The 17,830-nt window shown below is 38.4% G+C and overlaps 3 protein-coding genes across 4 annotated transcripts; 1 reads left to right on the top strand and 2 right to left on the bottom strand.

Moving 5' to 3' along the window:
* The first annotated feature begins 2,034 nt into the window (after positions 1 to 2,034).
* On the top strand, positions 2,035 to 3,166 carry dnajc28 (DnaJ (Hsp40) homolog, subfamily C, member 28). The gene is given in 2 exon segments (XM_010775411.1): positions 2,035 to 2,430; positions 2,433 to 3,166. Coding segments are annotated over 2 exon segments (726 nt in total). The 3' UTR covers positions 2,763 to 3,166.
* A 3,005-nt stretch (positions 3,167 to 6,171) lies between these two features.
* LOC104949128 (potassium voltage-gated channel subfamily E member 1-like) lies at positions 6,172 to 6,638 on the bottom strand. The gene has a single exon (XM_010775410.1). It carries the CDS (start codon positions 6,598 to 6,600, stop codon positions 6,172 to 6,174), a length of 429 nt encoding a protein of 142 aa, XP_010773712.1. The 5' UTR covers positions 6,601 to 6,638.
* A 1,644-nt stretch (positions 6,639 to 8,282) lies between these two features.
* On the bottom strand, positions 8,283 to 13,225 carry LOC104949122 (sodium channel subunit beta-1). Of its 2 annotated transcripts, XM_010775402.1 has the most exons (6): positions 12,899 to 13,225; positions 11,939 to 12,105; positions 10,466 to 10,700; positions 9,465 to 9,624; positions 9,221 to 9,268; positions 8,283 to 9,087 (listed from the first exon to the last, which is right to left on the bottom strand). In XM_010775402.1, exons 1-5 carry the CDS (start codon positions 12,939 to 12,941, stop codon positions 9,229 to 9,231), a joined length of 645 nt encoding a protein of 214 aa, XP_010773704.1. In that variant the 5' UTR covers positions 12,942 to 13,225; the 3' UTR covers positions 8,283 to 9,087; positions 9,221 to 9,228. The 2 variants fall into 2 exon arrangements, with proteins under 2 accessions (XP_010773704.1, XP_010773705.1); XM_010775403.1 differs by lacking the exon at positions 8,283 to 9,087 and having other exon boundaries at positions 9,219 to 9,268.
* Positions 13,226 to 17,830: the final 4,605 nt, after the last annotated feature.

Here is a 17,830-nt window from a genome sequence, read left to right as displayed (position 1 = left end):
TATGGAAGAAATGTTTTTTATCCCACGTCAAATTAGACGAAAATGCTCCTTCTTGTTCTCTGGAGGGAATTTTGCCATTCTCAAAAAGTACACAGTAAAAGTAGTTCATAGTATTTGTGCAACAAGTTTATGAAGCAATAAATCCTAACAATATTCTCATAAATTACCCTGTTCCTCAATCGCAAATAATACAAATGAACCACATGCCATCCTTTACTTTGAAATCCAGCTTCCCAGGGTTGTTTCATTGCATTACCGTAAACCTGTAACTAATCGCGCACTCGAAATACAGGGGCGGCTGGTTTGACCGGTTTGACCACGCAAAAGTGAAAGACGGCTGGCTTGACCGCAGTAAAAAACTGCCATTTCCTTACAGAGCCCCTGTCACTACCCGATCTGCAGCTCTGCCCGATCTGCAGTGCGCATGTGCGGGATGGTCCGCCATATTGGACAACTCCGGACGGCAATCCAAGTAGGACAACATTGACACAGTGGCTTTTGGCAAAGCTCAAAAATAAAACGAGAGAGAGAGATGAGTTATTGTTATTACAACGTGACTTCACTATTATTTAACAACTCTTTTTATTGGGTTCTTTTATTTGGGGTTAAGTACATTGTCAGAATAAGTGAGAAATGGATTTAACTTAGACAGCTATCATACTGAATACATATTTACTGTGAATGTGTGCAAAAATGTATGGCATATAGCTGTCTAATCTATATATGTTTATATATATCTATGTATGGTACCCCGAACACATATGGTACCGACACCGGGCCGGCTAAAATGATTGGTCGTGCTTTTTACAGCTCTACGGCTTCCACAGATGCATTTTTGTAATGTATTTATTGTCAAAGCATTTAATATATTCATTGCTATCAGGATGTTAAGAGCATTCCATGGAATATAACAAAAAGTTCTTCTGAAATAAATTACATACCCCACCTTTAATGTATTAAATTAATTGAAAAACCTTTTGAAAACGTGCTGAGCTGTTAGAGTTACAGTCACTCTATTGTTTTCTAAATAATTTATTTACTATTGCCGAGTTTACTGGATTTGAGTCTTTTGATCCCTCCTTTAGCGCCCTCCTGTTGGCAGGTTACCAGATGGACGACGGAGGGCGATAAGAAACAGTAGAAGAAGAAGAAGGTCCAGTATGTAACAACCATGGTAACAACTACGAGCCGCACTGAGGTAAACATGAGTTTGTCTTGGGTTTAAAGTAGAAGGTTATATAATACAGACGTTACATTAATATCTAAAAACAGGCTTGGTCTATTCAGTCTTCAGCGTTAATTTGTGAAACATATCCTATTTTTTTACTTATTACTGAAGTCATAGTGTTTCCTAGCTAGCAGTGAATCAACCTTCAACGTAAACCGTATCTTTGTTGTCATATAATAGTTATTAATGTGGATATGTGAGAGGCATTTACTGTGATTTGTGTCAGTGAGTCGTTCAAGTTAGTTTTAGACTTGTTCTGGATTTCTCATGATGACACTGCAACACAACTGTGTGATCTTGTATGAAAAGTTATGACCAAAACTCAGTGTAGTTATTTGACTATTAGAGCTGACTGCTCAGAAAGCTAACGTTAACGTTGGTTATGGCAAAGACATATCATCTCGATCATTTAGGATTTATATAAATTCAAAAGAGATTAACAACATGTAAAAGGGAAAACATTTATTTATTTTGCAATCATGTTCACACATACAGCAGGGTCTGTGAGGCCACATGACATTAAATGAGGATATCAAGTTAATAAAAACACAAGGGTTACGTGAAGCATACAATTTCAAAATGTATTACCAATATTATAAATGTGTTAAAAATAGGGATATTCATTATAAGGATAGGTGAAAAACATTGAGTTACCCTTTATCAATCAATCTTTATTTATTGCCCCCAATTCTGTTTGCAGACAGATCAAAACGCAGTTAACACCAAATCAAATCAAAATAGATTTAATTTTAAAGTTAACCCAACTATCAGATTCATAAAACATCCAAAGGCTAAAAGTAGATGCAATGCTTTGTTCTCGAGTTGAAGAGGCCTACCGTGCCGTTCTGGCCCATCAGACTAAGACCAATCGCACCGATGGAGGCAAGCAAGTGGAGGATGAAGATAATTCAAGAGGTAAAGCATTTCCCCACAGACACTACCTCAGCTACGAGGGTTTGGGTTCAGGCACGCCCAGCCAGCGTGAGCGCCAGTATCGACAGATTCGTGTCGACCGGGCATCCGAGCCGGTTTTCAACTACCGGCAGAGGGAGCACAAGAGGGCAGCCGCTGCAGAGGGGGCGCTAATAGAACGGGACATACGTCAGCGGAGCCGAAAGATCGAGCGGCTTGTGGAGGACATGATCCAGGAGTCCATGGCACGAGGAGACTTTAGAAACTTGAGTGGAGCTGACAAGCCCCTCAACGCGACATCCGAGAGACCATCGCCGAGATCCGAAATGAGTTATTGGAGGAGAGAGCCAGGCTTGGTGACCCATTGGCTCCTAAAGAGCAAAGCAAATGGGAGCAGCTGTGTGAATCCGCAGAGGGGGATTTAGTGAAACTTAACAAGATGGTGGACGATTACAACCTCATTGTTCCGATGCTCAACATGCAAATGGTTCACTTCAGTTTATCACGAGAGATTGACCGAGCTGTGAAAGGAGAACACCAACACAGACTGGACCAGCAGAGAGAGAGAGAGAAAAGGAGCAAGAGAGGTGGAAGGAAGAGAAAAAAAGATCCAACGCAGTAACTAAACCTCAAAACACAAAACAGCAAGGCCTGCTGTGTTGGATGAGGAACTTTCTCAGATTAAAATACTAAAACTCTGAATCAAACGAAACAGAAAAAATATGTAAAATCAATAGGGGTAATATTTTAGAGACACTTACAGTATGCAATCAGAAACGATTCTGTCACCAATTTGTGCCTGTGTCACTGCTGTTGTGCAGATATGCTGGATTGTCATCAAGTGATATTGGCAAAGCAGTATTGAGCCACCATGGGAATGTGACTGTAAAATGTGAGGAACTGCATGTGTTGATAAAGAGCATGAGGTACATTCTATGAAATTACTAATCTGAAAAAAAAACACCTAACACTGTAAATTGTGGTGCTATGTAGGCAAGGGTGTAACTTTGGTTACACCCAGTGGGGGGGACACAAAACAGGGGGTCCTCCGCAATGAAACATTGTTCTCGATTTAATTCCATTTCCTGCCTTTCTACAAAAATATATTAGGGACTATGGTGTTAACTAATCCAAGAAAAATGTGTAGTGTATAATGAGTGTGCAAATGTATCTATCCATGAACCTGTTTTATTTGTGATGACCTCACATCCTATAGGGGGGTCCGGGGGCATGCACCCCCGGTAAGATTTGTTTCTTTAAATTGAAGTTAAAAGCATCAATCTGGTGCACAAATTAAGAGGTGTATGGAGCAGCTCTCAACACTCATATGAAACAGAACTGTATATATTTTAAATACTCCAAAAACTATTAGAATATGCTCACAACCAATAACACATCATTGATATACTCCTCTCTCCTATCTTTATCTTACCTAGTCTGCATTCTTTCTTTTTATTTATGCATATTTTACTAATCACTCCCCTCTCAAACTGTGTTTTTAATTTTTTACTGACATTGGAATTACTTTTTAACTTATTTTTAACAACTATATTAAATAGATGGAAATATTTGGTTTAGACCAAAACCGTTTGGGAGACCCACTGGAGATAACTTAGACTAAAGTAGTACAATATAATCACTCAGCGAGTCCATTTACCTCCCTGAGCTGATGTATATCTCAGCCTCTCAGTCCGATTTCAGGAGAGGACTCCCTCTCCTATTGTTGAAACCAGCTTTATAATCTAATCTCCGAGCTAGCAACAGATGCTAACAACCCAACCCCCGTAACTCTCTCTCTCTTCTCTTCTCTCTCTCTCTCTCTCTCTCTCTCTCTCTCTCTGTCCTCTCCCTGTCTTCTCCCTGTCTCCTCTCTGCTCTTCTCTCTCACACAAAATGCGCTCCTGCCACACACACACACACAGGACGGCATCCTCCGTGGACGATGACCACTTGCGTAAAAAAAAAAATGTGAAAAGTGGGGGGACACAAATGGGTATTTTGAAAGTGGGGGGAACATTCCCCCCTGTCCCCAGTGGAAATTACGCCCATGTGTAGGGCTGTGCAATTAATCTTATTTAATCGCGATTACGATTATGGCTTGCGACGATTTATAAAACAGCACAATTGACAAAATAGATTATTTTGCTCGGTGCGCTTTCGCCCTCCCTAAAAGCCCCACTCGGCCACGTCGGGATGACATGTGTTGTGAGTGTTCAGCGCGACGCGAAGATGTCAGAACAAGAGCAGCAACTCGTTAAAAAGAAGGGTCGCGGGGAGATTCCCAGTCCGATCGCGAGATGTGTCTAAAAATAGAGCAACAATATTCAGTTTTATTGTTAATGTCCTATAACATTAATCTTCCTGTGCCAGAATAATGCACTTGGACGCATCAGAGGCTTTGTGATTGGCGGTGTGACCCCCATTATGGTCGGGGCGTGGCTGGTGGGCCAGTGGGCCACTATTTCGCTGACGTTGTCCGTGTCAACAGGAGTGACAGTCCGCACACACACAAGACCGCAATTATTGCAGGAAGCAAAAAAGACGAGTGGGCGAGGATGATTTATTTTTGTATCCTATTCCAATTTCAAAGTCCATCTTGTCTCATCTGCAATCGAGCGTGGGCTTTATCGAAGAAGGGTAATTAGAGCGGCATTTCAAAACAGTGCACAAATGCTTACGAGACGGAATTCCCTCCTAATTCTGCCCCTACGCTCCCAAGAAGTGAGGAACCTGAAAAGGACAGCTAAAATGCACGCAGTCCATTTTTCACCGGCCCAACAACAAGAGCAAAGGCTGCTACATGCATCTTATCGTGTCAGTCCGTTTCTTGCGAAACACATGAAGTTCTTTCAAAGACGGCGAAAGTTGTGAAAGAAGCATGGAGGCTGGCGAGGCGCTTTTGGGGACAGTAGCAATAGACAGTTCGCATTTCAACAGGTTTTTGATATAATAAAAACTCAAGTTAGATACCGTTATTTATCAGCTGTAAGTTTTAGTTTGTTTGAACTTCTTCATTATAATTATTGTACAAAATGGTATAAGAATGCAAACATTAAGATCTGTTCTGTTTAAATTGATTATAGTCTATTATCAATTCAGGTTAAGAAACTAGTGTTGCTTGTATCCTATTTTAAAGGCATTTCTTTTTATACTCAAATAAAATGCAACAAAAATGGGTTTGATTCTATTAATTTTGTCTTTTTTATTGCACTTTGGCAGCAGATTCCTGTGTAGCTTCAGATCTGAGTTGTCTTATTAGTAAGCCTAATTTATACTTTTGTAGCAACACTATTTTTATATAATGGCAAAGAAAGGGTTCAGAGTCTTTTCTTTTTTTCCTGTGTCATCATATGTGGCAGCACTGCCACAAGTTCCTCTTCAGAGAGGGTCTTCAGTACAGGTGGCACTATTGTCACCTGCCTGCGCTCATCTCTGAAGCCAGACCATGTGAACAGGCTGGTGTTCCTTGCAAAACATATTTAAGAGATGACATGAGCAGCCCTACCAGCATTTGCCATGGTGGCCAAACATTTTTATTTGGTCTTAAATTGTAGTTCAACATTTGTTTCCTGTTACTTCTGGACCATGACGGTTGGCCAGCCTTCAACGTTTAACTGAGTGGAATTTGTTGAATATGTTTTACCAAAATGTTGGCTATGTTAAGGAGTTTTCAGTAGGTTGTGACAGTGCACTGCAACATATTTGATTTAATTTATTTTGGTCTAATTTATTTTTATTTATCATATTAATATATGTTTAGTATGATTTTTGGAAGTGCGCTCCAACATATTTGTTGATCTTGTTTATTGGTAAAATTTTATTTGTTTTAAAGTTCAATAAATGGTCAATGAATAATCGTCAAAATAATCGTGATATCAATTATTGACCCAAATAATCGTGATTATGATTTTTGCCATAATCGCACAGCCCTAGTGCTATGTGACATTAAAAGTTAAGGTGGTCAAAAATCTAGTGTTACAGTGTATTAGATGTTTGACGTGGGAAGTGTTTAAATAGCTAAATGTCTCATTCTAGTCTGGCAGCTGCTCCAGTGTTGCAGGGTTGCAGATGACGATGGGTTCCTTGCCTCTGGCTCCGTTTCCTGCAGCTTCCCTGTGCAGCGCCTGGGCGACGGCCCTGGACCGAGACACCACCTTGGTCCAGTCGTGGGCGATGTACTGGTGGTACGGATCTTGAGAGCTCTCAAGCTTCTTGGAGCGAATGTAGCTTAGCATGATGCCGAATGTGAAGAAGCTGAACATGCCAACCACCAGCAGGATATACAGCATGCCCTGAGACTGAGCGTTGGCCCTGGCTCCGGCTCCAGCCCCTTCGTGCACAGCCTGCTGGGTAGTGTAGTTCTGAGGCAGCTGTGGAGACAGCATGCCTGTGCTGTTGAGGCAGTGCTGCAGGAATGAGAGCAGGAGCGACTGCAGCTCTGTTGTGTTGATGTGTGACATGGCTGACCTCTGCTGGACGCTTAGCTAACTGCAACTGGAAGAGAGAGGAGACTGTAAGAAAAAGGTTCATCTCAAAGGTAATACCACTGTCTCTGCAGGAATTAAACTTTGGTTTGCTATTGTATCATTTAGCTTTAATACCTGAATTGTTCCTTCTAACATGTTACAACCACTCAGAGGAAAATTAAGACTTTATTCCTGAGTTGCAGATTGCTGATTTCATGAGTTGCCAAAAGATATTTCAAATCAAATCTGCAGGAATGTAGGCACATTAAAGTATTAAAAAAAAAGATTGAGTAGCTAAATGGGAGGCATAATAAGCAAGAAGACATTGATCTAAGTGTCACAAAGTAACATGTGCCTCAGAGTGATTTGAAAATAAATCCCAGTTATCCAGAATGTATACATTTTTATTAAGCAATGCATTTGTATGTCTTCATGTTAAAGTAACACGTTGGAATTGTATCCTGTGATGAGTACCGCAAAAAAACTGAAATGAAAGCGCTGAATAATCAAAATGCAAGGGATTTGGTGCCGTTAGATTAAAAGGGAACTGATACAAAAAGGCTTACCCACAAATAAGTGTTTTTTCATTATTCCTGCTACATGCAGTAAAAAGGAAAGCCTACCTTTCAAGGAAATGGAATTAGTTTCCGTTGTCATCAGCAAACATCGATCTTTTCAACTCGTGTCCAATCTCCAGCAGGATTAGAAGCAGCTCTTAAACTACACGTTGAATAGAAGCAACATTTACGCCTGTCTTGGTCATAATGGGCCCTCCTTCATGCTTATGCTTTTCTGGGAAGAGATATGCTGCATGATCAACTTGTCAACACTTTTAATGAAACGAGGAGGTCACAGGCCAAGGTCAAAAGCTCAGTATAGCGAGGCAGTGATGTAGCTTGATTTAAACAACTCTTCTATACTGGTGAAACTAAAATTAACCAATGTATAGACGAGCATATTAATTGAGTAAGGATGTTGTCTTGTTTACTTGGTAAGATGTCATGATAGTCATTCTAAAAATATGTCATGTGGGTTTAATGTCTGTATGTTCAATGTGAAAAATAATTGTGTGACACCAGAAATCAAGAAAAAAACTATATTAAGTATTGCAAATAGATACAGTTTTCATCATCACTTCAGGCTAAAATACAGTGTTTAAATCCATTGTGTGAACAGTGTATGTGGATGGATGCATTGTCTTCATTATTTATCTAATCTCTAATGTCGCATTTTGCAGTAGGAGAAGGAGGTTCCAGGCTTCATCAGGAGAACAAAGCTGCTTTCAGAGCGGAGGACAGTCTGCAGCTCAGACTAGATCGTGTTTCACACTATCACCTCCAAACGTCCTTTAACTCAGTGTGTGTGTGTGTGTGTGTGTGTGTGTGTGTGTGTGTGTGTGTGTGTGTGTGTGTGTGTGTGTGTGTGTGTGTGTGTGTGTGTGTTTTCCGAAACCTATTAAACTGGATTTAAGGGTATTGGCAAGCAGTGCAAAGTCAAGAGATCCATGTTGTATCTTCTCCAAAACATTTTCAGACAAGGTATTCGCATTACCCAGGATTCTTACGAAAGATATTACAGGCAACATCCAGAAAACGTATGAAATTCTTCAGTAGTGGAAAATGGTAAGGTTATTATGTTACATTTCTTTGCCAAGACAGAAAAAGACAGAAAGCAAACCCATTTATAAAAACATGTATTTTATTCAAGTTAAATTACAAACTTTATCGTGCAGAAAACCACCATCGGATATTTTTAGTCCGACATCCTGACATCCTGCTTAACAATGAAAGATATCAATGTTATCATTCACTCTCACGTTAAAATCTCAATGTCATGAGCTGCATTAAGAGCAGCTTTTGGTACACAAATCAGCCCGTTGCACTACCAGTCAACTTGAAACTATATATTTTACCGACACACATTTCTGTTTTCACTATTGATCCTGTAGAACTGAGTGCTAAGGCATGCAGATAAATACGTGCCAGTGTTTTTAAGTGTTAATAAATGCTGAATTAATAAGTCAGTTGTTTGTCAATGGTCGTTTAGATAACTGATAAACTTGTTATGACCTTACCAAGGTTTCTTGCATTTCTACATCTCATTGTTTTAAGTTGAATACTTCTGTGTTATCAGGACTTTATCAAACGCAGTATGCAAAAAGTAAAAACATAATTTTAGGAAATTATCTCTGGGAATTTCAAAAATGTTTATGATTAAAGTATATAATTGACTATTCAAAGATTCATAACAATTTAGATTTCCTAAATTGAAGGCCATTTGTTTTCAAAGACCTTGAAAAAAGACTTTTTTCACAATTCTACAAACGTTCATCTGATTCTGGTTACAGTTAATAATGCAGGGTGGATTCAGTATAAACAACCGGGCTTCTGCCAAAGTGTTTGAAATGAACTTCTTATACAGTAATTGTGCCATTTGTGGTACAGTTAGAAGCTTCAATCTTGCAGAGAAGATCTTTTTTACCTGATGGATACAAAATAAAGACAGTTAAACAGGAACACATGCTTTCATATGTGTAATATGATCACATTTTCCTAAATAAGACGTTGCGCAAGCCAGCAATTGTGTATAATTGTTTAGGATGAATCTAACTCACTGGTAATGTCACTCTAGCTGCACCCCATCACAGTTGTCTTTTGCAAGCCTAAAAATTAAAAAGAAAAGATGTGCTAAAAAGATTTATCTGAACCTCATTGTGTACAAAATGAAGACAATCAAAAAAATGGACACCATTTGGTCAAACACTTATAGTATATACTGTATTCAAATGTATGACCCAGTTTAATGTTGAATACAATCAATCAATTTGGTAATGCATCCCCTAAAAGACAATGACTCACACTGCCTGAGCTTTGAGAGCTTTGTGGGTCTCCCGAGCTTCGTACTCTTCTGAAATCTTCTTGTAGCAGTAGATCAGAACCCCAATGAGCCACAGCTGCAGAACCACGATCAGCACGTACATCATGATCTCTGCGATCACCGATGTCAGCTCCCGATTGGCTGGGGAAGAAAAGCAACGTGTAGCAAAATAGAAGAAGCGTGTCTGCAGGTTTAAGTCTTTTGTGCAGAGTCTTAAGGAAGTTAAAAATATAGATTAGATGTAAAAAAAATCTGTTTAAGTCATAACCTACAATCATGAACCTAGAAATGCTTTAAAACGGGGGGACGTCAACTGTGGCTCTGAAAAGTGAAACAAATTAAGCCGATGCAAGAGTGCCTTAGAATTGCATTATTTTTAGGTTTTAAAAGGAGGAAAAGTATTGTTATCCACATTTTAGGTCTCTCAATAACTGAGTTGAGTGTAAAACCACTCTTACATTGTTTTTGGCAATGTTATCAAAAAGTGTATTGTTCTCCTATAGAGCCAAAGTTCTGTCCCCTGTGTTGAACTGCGTTTTGGATTGTGTTTACTTGATTGGAAGGTCATACTTAAGTCACTGTTTCTTGTTTATCCAATCCCACCCACGCTCCGCTTTATTATCAAAACCTTGGACACCAACTAATATTTCTCCCTAAGTCCAAGTGTCAGACAACCTTTTAGAAATGGTATGCCAGTGTTTTTAAATATTGCTGGATCACAAAAAATACCCTGTGTTATTCTGGATCGTTGTGACAAAAATAAACAGTTTCCTCAAAGAATATATTTGCATTTGAACTTCTAACTGTTCAAGGCCCAAACTCTAAAATGATCAAATATTTGAAACATACATTAGTCACAGGGGGCATTTTCCACATAATTATTAGGCTACTTGCATATCTTTCTGAACATTTGTACATAGTTTTATTACATATTTTACTAAAGTGAAGGACCTGAGCCTTTACACATGTACACCCCACCTACCTACAGCCACCACAGTGAGCTCCACCTCCTTCTCCACAGTGACGTTCTCATTGTACTGCCGCAGGAAGAGGGTGCGGTGGATTGTGCAGCGGAATGTCCCCGTTTCATTAAAGGTGACGTTATGGATGTAAATGGCTCCTATTTGTATGTCGTTGTTTTTTGTCCCATGCCACTCTAAACGGTTGCTGAAATCCTCATCCATGATGTTGGCATTGGGGTGTTCATAGTGGAAAATCTGAGAGGAGGAAACAAATGGGAATGTTTTCAATATTCCTGTAATCCAGGGAAAGATTTAAGAGCATACATACTCTCAGTCAGATGTCTTGCTTTAAGTATACACACTACAATAACTTATCTCTAGGGATATGGCCCACAGGATTATCAAAGACCCCATCACCCCAGCAACACTCTGTGCCTTCACAAATTCATACCATTCATCTGTTTGCATCGCACATATTTAACTAGTATTAGGGTTTTATTTCACTGTACGGCATTTACATTACATTAGCTCATTTTATTCTATTTTACCTGCATATAGTTCACTTTTCATGCATTGCATATAGCACCATTCTCTTGCACCATTTTCTCACTTCTCTGTTTCTTCTTGCACTTTTTTTTGATGTCTTATATATATTTAAGTTTTATTATTGGTTGACATTGCATACCTAAACTGTAGCTGTGAATACGACAATAAACCCCTTTGAACTTTTATAGAAATTGTTCTCCTTAGTAGCTTCAAATGATGGGAAATGTAGCACCTCCTTCTAGAAAAGCAGAAATACTCAACATTATATTCATGATAATAACATTGTAAAAGATAACAATAGAAATATAGAGTAGAACACTAACCAAAATAAAGTTAGTGTCTTCATAAAGTAAAGCTAGTATACAAAAAGGAAATAGGCTTACAAAAATGTACCTTATGGAACAGTATTACAGTTGCCCCTCTCATTCAGAAACCCTAGCCAGCTTTTTTCGTTCCTTTTAAAGGTCACCTATTATGCAAAATCCACTTTTTCATGTCTTTTATACATCAACATGTGTCCCCTCTGTGTAAAGAGATTCTGAAAGTTTCAGGAAAAAAGATTCTCTCACTTGTTGTCCTGATCCATTTCTATAAAAACCTGTCTGAAAAGGAGCTGATCAGATTTTGGCCACTTTATGATATCATAACGATGTTTTGGCTTGTATCACCTGAATCTCCTCCTAGAGCACCATTGTGTTCTTTTAACCAAATATCTCTCAGAGGGGCGTGGGGGAGTGGCTCCTTATTTTCATCTAAAGTAACAGACAGAGAATCAGCACTTTTGAAACAGGGCTGAATCAGAGGGGTTTATGGGATGCTGCAATGCACGATCTGTTTGGTATTTGGAGTCAAACACTTCAGAGACATGTTTTGGATATATCTGAGACCTATATATATTGATGAAAAACAGTATCATAGGGGACCTTTAAAGACTGTTGTGAACTCACTGGCTTGAAATCCTCCACTCCCAGCGGTTTGAAGTGCCAGTCCACCGTGGCTCGGGCGGACACCTCCTCTCTCTTCTTACAGGAGATGCAGCCCAGCAGGAATCCTTCTCCTGCCACGGCTTCAGTCATGGAGTCCACCTCCGCACAGCCGCCATGGCACTGAGACACTACCGAGGGAGAGGGGGACAAAGAAGGATTTAAAATAACGAAAAGAGACAAGAATAGGTAAGACAGGTAGAGCATGCAAGGGTATAATTATAGTGCTTACTTCTTATTTATCTTAAATATTATATGAGGAACTTTACTTTTCTTGGTAAGTAATCAAGCACTTGCACTCGTCTATATACTATCTGTATATTAACTGATGCTGTAATCCATATATGTTTTTTAACCTATAATGTAGGTCTGATGGTGTTTTTTGTTTTTGTTTAGCGGTCATATGAGAAAAGGCAAGTTTATGTAGAATCTTTTAAAATCAAAGCAAAGTTCTTAACACAAGACATAAAAAGACAACATATAAAACAAACGCAGCAAATCAACTAAAACATTAAGCAGGGGGATTACAATTACAGTCCAGAGAGAGATATTGCAGTTCATTTTAGTTTTATAAATTAACTTGGTAAAAGATATCAGCCACAAATAAAAAAACATTTTTAACTTTATTGCAAGCTTTCTGTCTCAGAGAAACAGCTTGCTATTTTCTCTGAGTTTCTTAAAACACCTAAAAAAGGTATTAAAGGATATGGTAGAGATTTAACCAATCATAGTTGTTAATAAACTACCATTGATAAAATTGCAAATATAACACTGTGATAGATGATATTACTGTTATTGCAATTTAGCTACTTCTTTTGAGGATTGTATTTTATGAGAAAGCCCTGCAGGACCCCGAAAAAATAGAAGCTCCCTTTAATTAACACATGCAACTTTACCCAGCAACATAAATGATGTTGTACTTACCGAAAAGATTGAAGAAAACCAAAAGAGACAAGTGGCATATCATATCTGCTGGAGCAACTTATGTCCAGCTGTTTGACAAAATATTGAACTTTCCTTGCGGAGAAATATCTGTGGCGATTGACGTGACTGTCATAATGCTTCTTGATCCCCGAATAATTCCATGTTCTTCATGGCAAACCAATTTAATCCAGAAAGTCCAATAGATTAACAATGTTGTATTTTACAAATGCCAAAAATGAAGGAAAGTAAATGTTTACAAAAAGAACCCGAGTCACCGTGTGTCTTCACACTAGTTTTAAGTCTCAACTGCAGTCTCGTATGACTTTAGACAAGCTATATTAAGAGCGTGTGAATCCAGGAGCGTTGGCCGTTGTGAGTGTTGAACACCGGCAGGAAACCTGAGATGACGAGACCTATTCCATTACTTCAGCATGGCCGTCTATAAACCAGACTCCAGACAAGTTCTTATGATTTATAGATTGACAAAGAAAGTTCTCTCAAACAGGAAACTTTTCCATCCTGTTAAAGGTTTTTTATTATTAAAAGTGTAATTATTAGTAAAGAGCTTACAAAAGTCATGCATGCTTTAGTTATTTATTTTGCCAACCGTTATAATATCTGTGGGAAGAGATCAGCATTCTGGTCTATGTATTGAAGTCTATATTCATTCTTTAATTTAAAAAAGAAGAAGCAAGCATGCAAAATCATCCCTGACATGTTTTGTTAAACAAATTAATTCAGAGAAACACATGCTGAAGTAAACAACCATGTGAGGCTTAAAGGACTAGCTGTACAAACATACCATTACATGATATGCTGCTCTAGTTTTATCTGTTTTCTTTCCCTCGCCACAGGTCAGAGGTCATGATCGGCTTCAGGGATTCAGTTCTTTGATCAAGGACACTTCAGCAGAGAAGCCTTTGCTCCAGTATTTTGAATGTTGGGTAATTCAAAGCACCCCTTATGTTCCCCTCTGTCTATCTGTCTCCATTGGTCAGTGTGTCCTTCCTATTCTCTTCTTAAAACATACTTTTATTGTAAAGCTTATCTAGATTTTATCTGAGGTGCCATTGTAATAATATTATAATCTTTCATTTGCATTTTCTTTTTCAGTTTTCTCTCTGCAAAACACTTTGTACCTTTTTTTACGAGTGCTCTGTAAACAAAGTCTATTATTATTAGTATTATTATTATTATTATTATTATTATGTATTGTTACTTTTTTTTGCAGTAATTGAATAACGCATGTAATTCAAAGTGATAAGTATAAATATGACCCATTTAATCTTAAACAATATAATGTGATGCATGCTTCCAGCTAAATTACAGTATGTGCCAGGGATTGTTTTCTATCCTAGATGTTATATTTCATACATGTTTTTAAATCAGCTTTGAATTTTTCTAATTTGTTGTGTGCTGTTTAGATGAACTTGCAACCCAATATGCAATTACCATGCCAGTCAACAACACACTCGTTATTCAGGATCAATCTGTCGAGTTGGATAGTGATACACATGGCTAAGCTCATTTCAAATCTTCAAAAAGCGTGTTTGTCTGTTTATCTTTCATTCAACTGTGCTTGGGATGTGGAAAGTTAACTCGTTCCAGCCTTGCTTTAAGACTCTCAGATCTCATCAGACAAGTTGATATTGCCCGAATTCATGGGGAACTCTGGAAAGCTGCAATGTCATTCTCCATACCTTTTTGAGTTTAATTTTAAAGCGTTTAAAAATATATAATATAAAATATAGTGCTTGGGATTGTGTACTGAACTGGTGTATGAGCTAAATGCTAAATACAATTTGTTATGGAAAATACCTCATCTGTTCTTATTTTCTGTTAGACTTCATTGCCTTAAAGATTGGACTGTTGTAAATGTTTTCATTACTATAATCAATTAAAAGTAATCTCATTTGAATATTCTGTTTCCTCGTCTGCTTTTTACATTACATTACATTGCATTTAGCTGATCATTTTATCCAAAGCGACTTACAATAAGTGCATTTGATCAGGAAGATACAAACTTGAAGAAAACAGAATCATATAAGTACATCAGGTTTCATAGAGCCAAAACATTTCAAGTGCTACTCAACTGGCTATAGATAAGCCAGTCCTTTATTAGTATACAAGTGCTTTGTTAGTAATTATTTGTTATTAGTTCTATCGCTCGAAGTGGAGTCGAAAGAGATGAGTTTTCAGTCAGCGCCGGAAGATGTGTAAGCTGTCTGCTGTCCTGATGTCAATGGGGAGCTCATTCCACCATTTTGGAGCCAGGATAGCTTTTGCTCTTTCTTTAGCCGCCGCCTATTTTAANGACGCTTTTATCCAAAGCGACTTACAATAAGTGCATTCGACCAGCAAGATACAAACTTGAAGAAAACAGAATCATATAAGTACATCAGGTTTCATAGAGCCAAAACATTTCAAGTGCTACTCAACTGGCTATAGATAAGCCAGCCCTTTATTATTATATAAGTGCTTTGTTAGTAATTCTATCGCTCAAAGTGGAGTCGAAAGAGATGAGTTTTCAGTCAGCGCCGGAAGATGTGCAAGCTATCTGCTGTCCTGATTTCAATGGGGAGCTCATTCCACCATTTTGGAGCCAGGATAGCTTTTGCTCTTTCTTTAGCCGCCGCCTATTTTAATTTGCTAAAGTGATGATTTCATCTCGTGGTTATTTCTTCTTTAACAGTCTTGTTTGGTGAATCACACATGATATAGTGAAGTACTTTAGAATTTCCCTCTCAGGCGATGATGATGCAAACTATATTCATAATTGTTGCAAAAAAATAAATCACCCACCCATTTAATTCCCTCTGGTTCAGTTACTGAAACCAGAAAAGGTTACACAGCTTCTTTCCTCAACAGTTTTTATATCTGCCTTCAAAGGTACTGACAGTCAGTCAATGACAGAAAAACAAGGCCACTGAAGTCAAGGCTGACAAAACAGACATTGACTAAAGGCCTTGCATGTTGATAGAGATTCACATGGTCGATGCAATCAGTGTGACGTGATGACGGTAATGAGTCGTTTTTCTCATTAAAAGGAATGCCTTGTCATGTGTTTAACATGTCCCCCCCGAAGGCTGAACAAACATTTTCTTTAAAAAAAAGAAAATGTTCAGCTGTAGGGGTGTGTGTGTTAGTGTGTGTGTGTGTGTGTGTGTGTGTGTGTGTGTGTGTGTGTGTGTGTGTGTGTGTGTGTGTGTGTGTGTGTGTGTGTGTGTGTGTGTTTGTGTATTCTGGCTGAAGTAGAGGTCACGGATGTTGTCATGTGATGTAACCAGATGACACAGTGAAGCGCTTGATAAGGGTCCTCACCTCTTTTAACCTTCTCGCAGCCTGTGAATGCTAATGACAATTAAAATTAACCGAGCCATCTTTGAAATCACGCATGAGACCAAGAGAGGAGTGTGAGTAAGACCTTGGATTGGCTCACACACACAAGCAGGCGGCGGGGGGGGGGGGGATTTCAAGGAAATGTTGACATATGATAAACCCTGTGTGTGAGGGTTGTGTATATGAGGCTGTGCTGCACCTTTTTGACCCTACACACGCATACACAGAGGGGGGTGACACACCTCCTTTCTCGCTATGCTGGTGGTGTTTTTTTTATTTTTAGCACAGATCGAGTTTCCAGTCCCCCGATTCAGCAGCCTGAGGTGCTCAGCAACACAACTCCCTATCCTAGAGCAGTTTGTTGCCTGCTCGGCTATGTAGCACAGACGTTGATCCTCTGTTTTGAAATGGAGCCCGTGAAGTGACGATTGCAGGAGCGGTCACAGGGAGTGAGAAGACGGAGGATGCCTGGTAATTCTAATGATAATTTAAAACTGCCATTTCATTGTGATGCTCTGCCATCGATTTGAAAGGATACAGAAGAAACTGCTGGCCGAAAATGTTAACTAAAAACCAGGTAAAGGCAAATCAATGACAACAAAAGATGGGCATTTTTTAGGATATGTGTGGACAAATAGTGCATTTTGCTTTTAGAAAAATACTTTATTTCAATAAGGGTTTTACAATTTTCTGTTCTAAAGCTTTTAAAGTTTAAAGTGTAAGGATTTCTAATCATATTGTGTATTTTGTAAGTATACCATGACTGCTGAACATTATGGAAATAACATTGAAATATGCAAAGTAGGTATAGATGATGATGGAGGTGGGCATTATAACTGAGTCAAGGTTTGAGTAACACTCCCTGTGCAATACACTCAATGTTCAGATTGTTGAAAAATAGCTAATATGATTAGTCAGTTAATTAAGCAGTGACCCAATCAATATAAATCTAAGCTGCAATTATTTTAGACTCTCACTTATGATGATTTGTTCAATTTTGTGTTTTAGTGATATACCCAGAATATCCTTGGGTTTTGGATTGTTGGTTGAACAAAAGAATACATGTTTCACCAGTCACAGCATTTCTTTTTTTAATAATTGTTCATAAATAATTATTTTCTCAATTCATCTGAAATGTAAATCTCAAAATGCATCAAATCATTGTTTGTTCTTTTGTTTCCAGCTTCAGTCAAGGTGACTTGTGGCTGTGTTTACTGCAAGTGGCCTGGAGGAGAGGATATCCAATGTCCTACAGGATGCATCCTACCAACAATACTGCATGACACCATATGAAACAATGCAGCGGCAGGAGGCGAGGGGTGAGATAAATACGCTATGCTGCTGCTACTACTGTAACTATACAATTTCCTGATCTATCTATCTATAGATGCACTATGCCCTAATGTATTTTTTTACTGCTTACAAATTATATTATTAAGAATTCAATTTCTGCTTAATACAGTTTAAAAAAATGTAGTGATATAAATGATGAGTTATCAGGTTACACATAATCAATGCAAAACACAGTGTTAGACACTAGAGGTCGCAATGTTTCTATTAATTTCGGCCAAATAACAGTTCCCTTCAATTTAA

This window comes from Notothenia coriiceps, unplaced genomic scaffold (assembly GCF_000735185.1).
Source record: "Notothenia coriiceps isolate Sejong01 unplaced genomic scaffold, NC01 NC01_scaffold00015777, whole genome shotgun sequence".
NCBI lineage: Eukaryota > Metazoa > Chordata > Actinopteri > Perciformes > Nototheniidae > Notothenia > Notothenia coriiceps.
This window is presented reverse-complemented; position numbering and strand designations above follow the sequence as displayed.

Bases quoted from the DNA above. Each gene is read 5' to 3' on its own strand.
- LOC104949128 (XM_010775410.1), bottom strand. From the start codon at position 6,600: ATGTCACACATCAACACAACAGAGCTGCAGTCGCTCCTGCTCTCATTC.
- LOC104949122 (XM_010775402.1), bottom strand. From the start codon at position 12,941: ATGATATGCCACTTGTCTCTTTTGGTTTTCTTCAATCTTTTCG. The intron at 12,106-12,898 runs GTAAGTACAACA...CTCCCTCGGTAG, and splicing joins GGTTTTCTTCAATCTTTTCG to TGTCTCAGTGCCATGGCGGC. The intron at 9,269-9,464 runs GTGAGTCATTGT...TTTAATTTTTAG, and splicing joins GCTCTCAAAGCTCAGGCAGT to GCTTGCAAAAGACAACTGTG.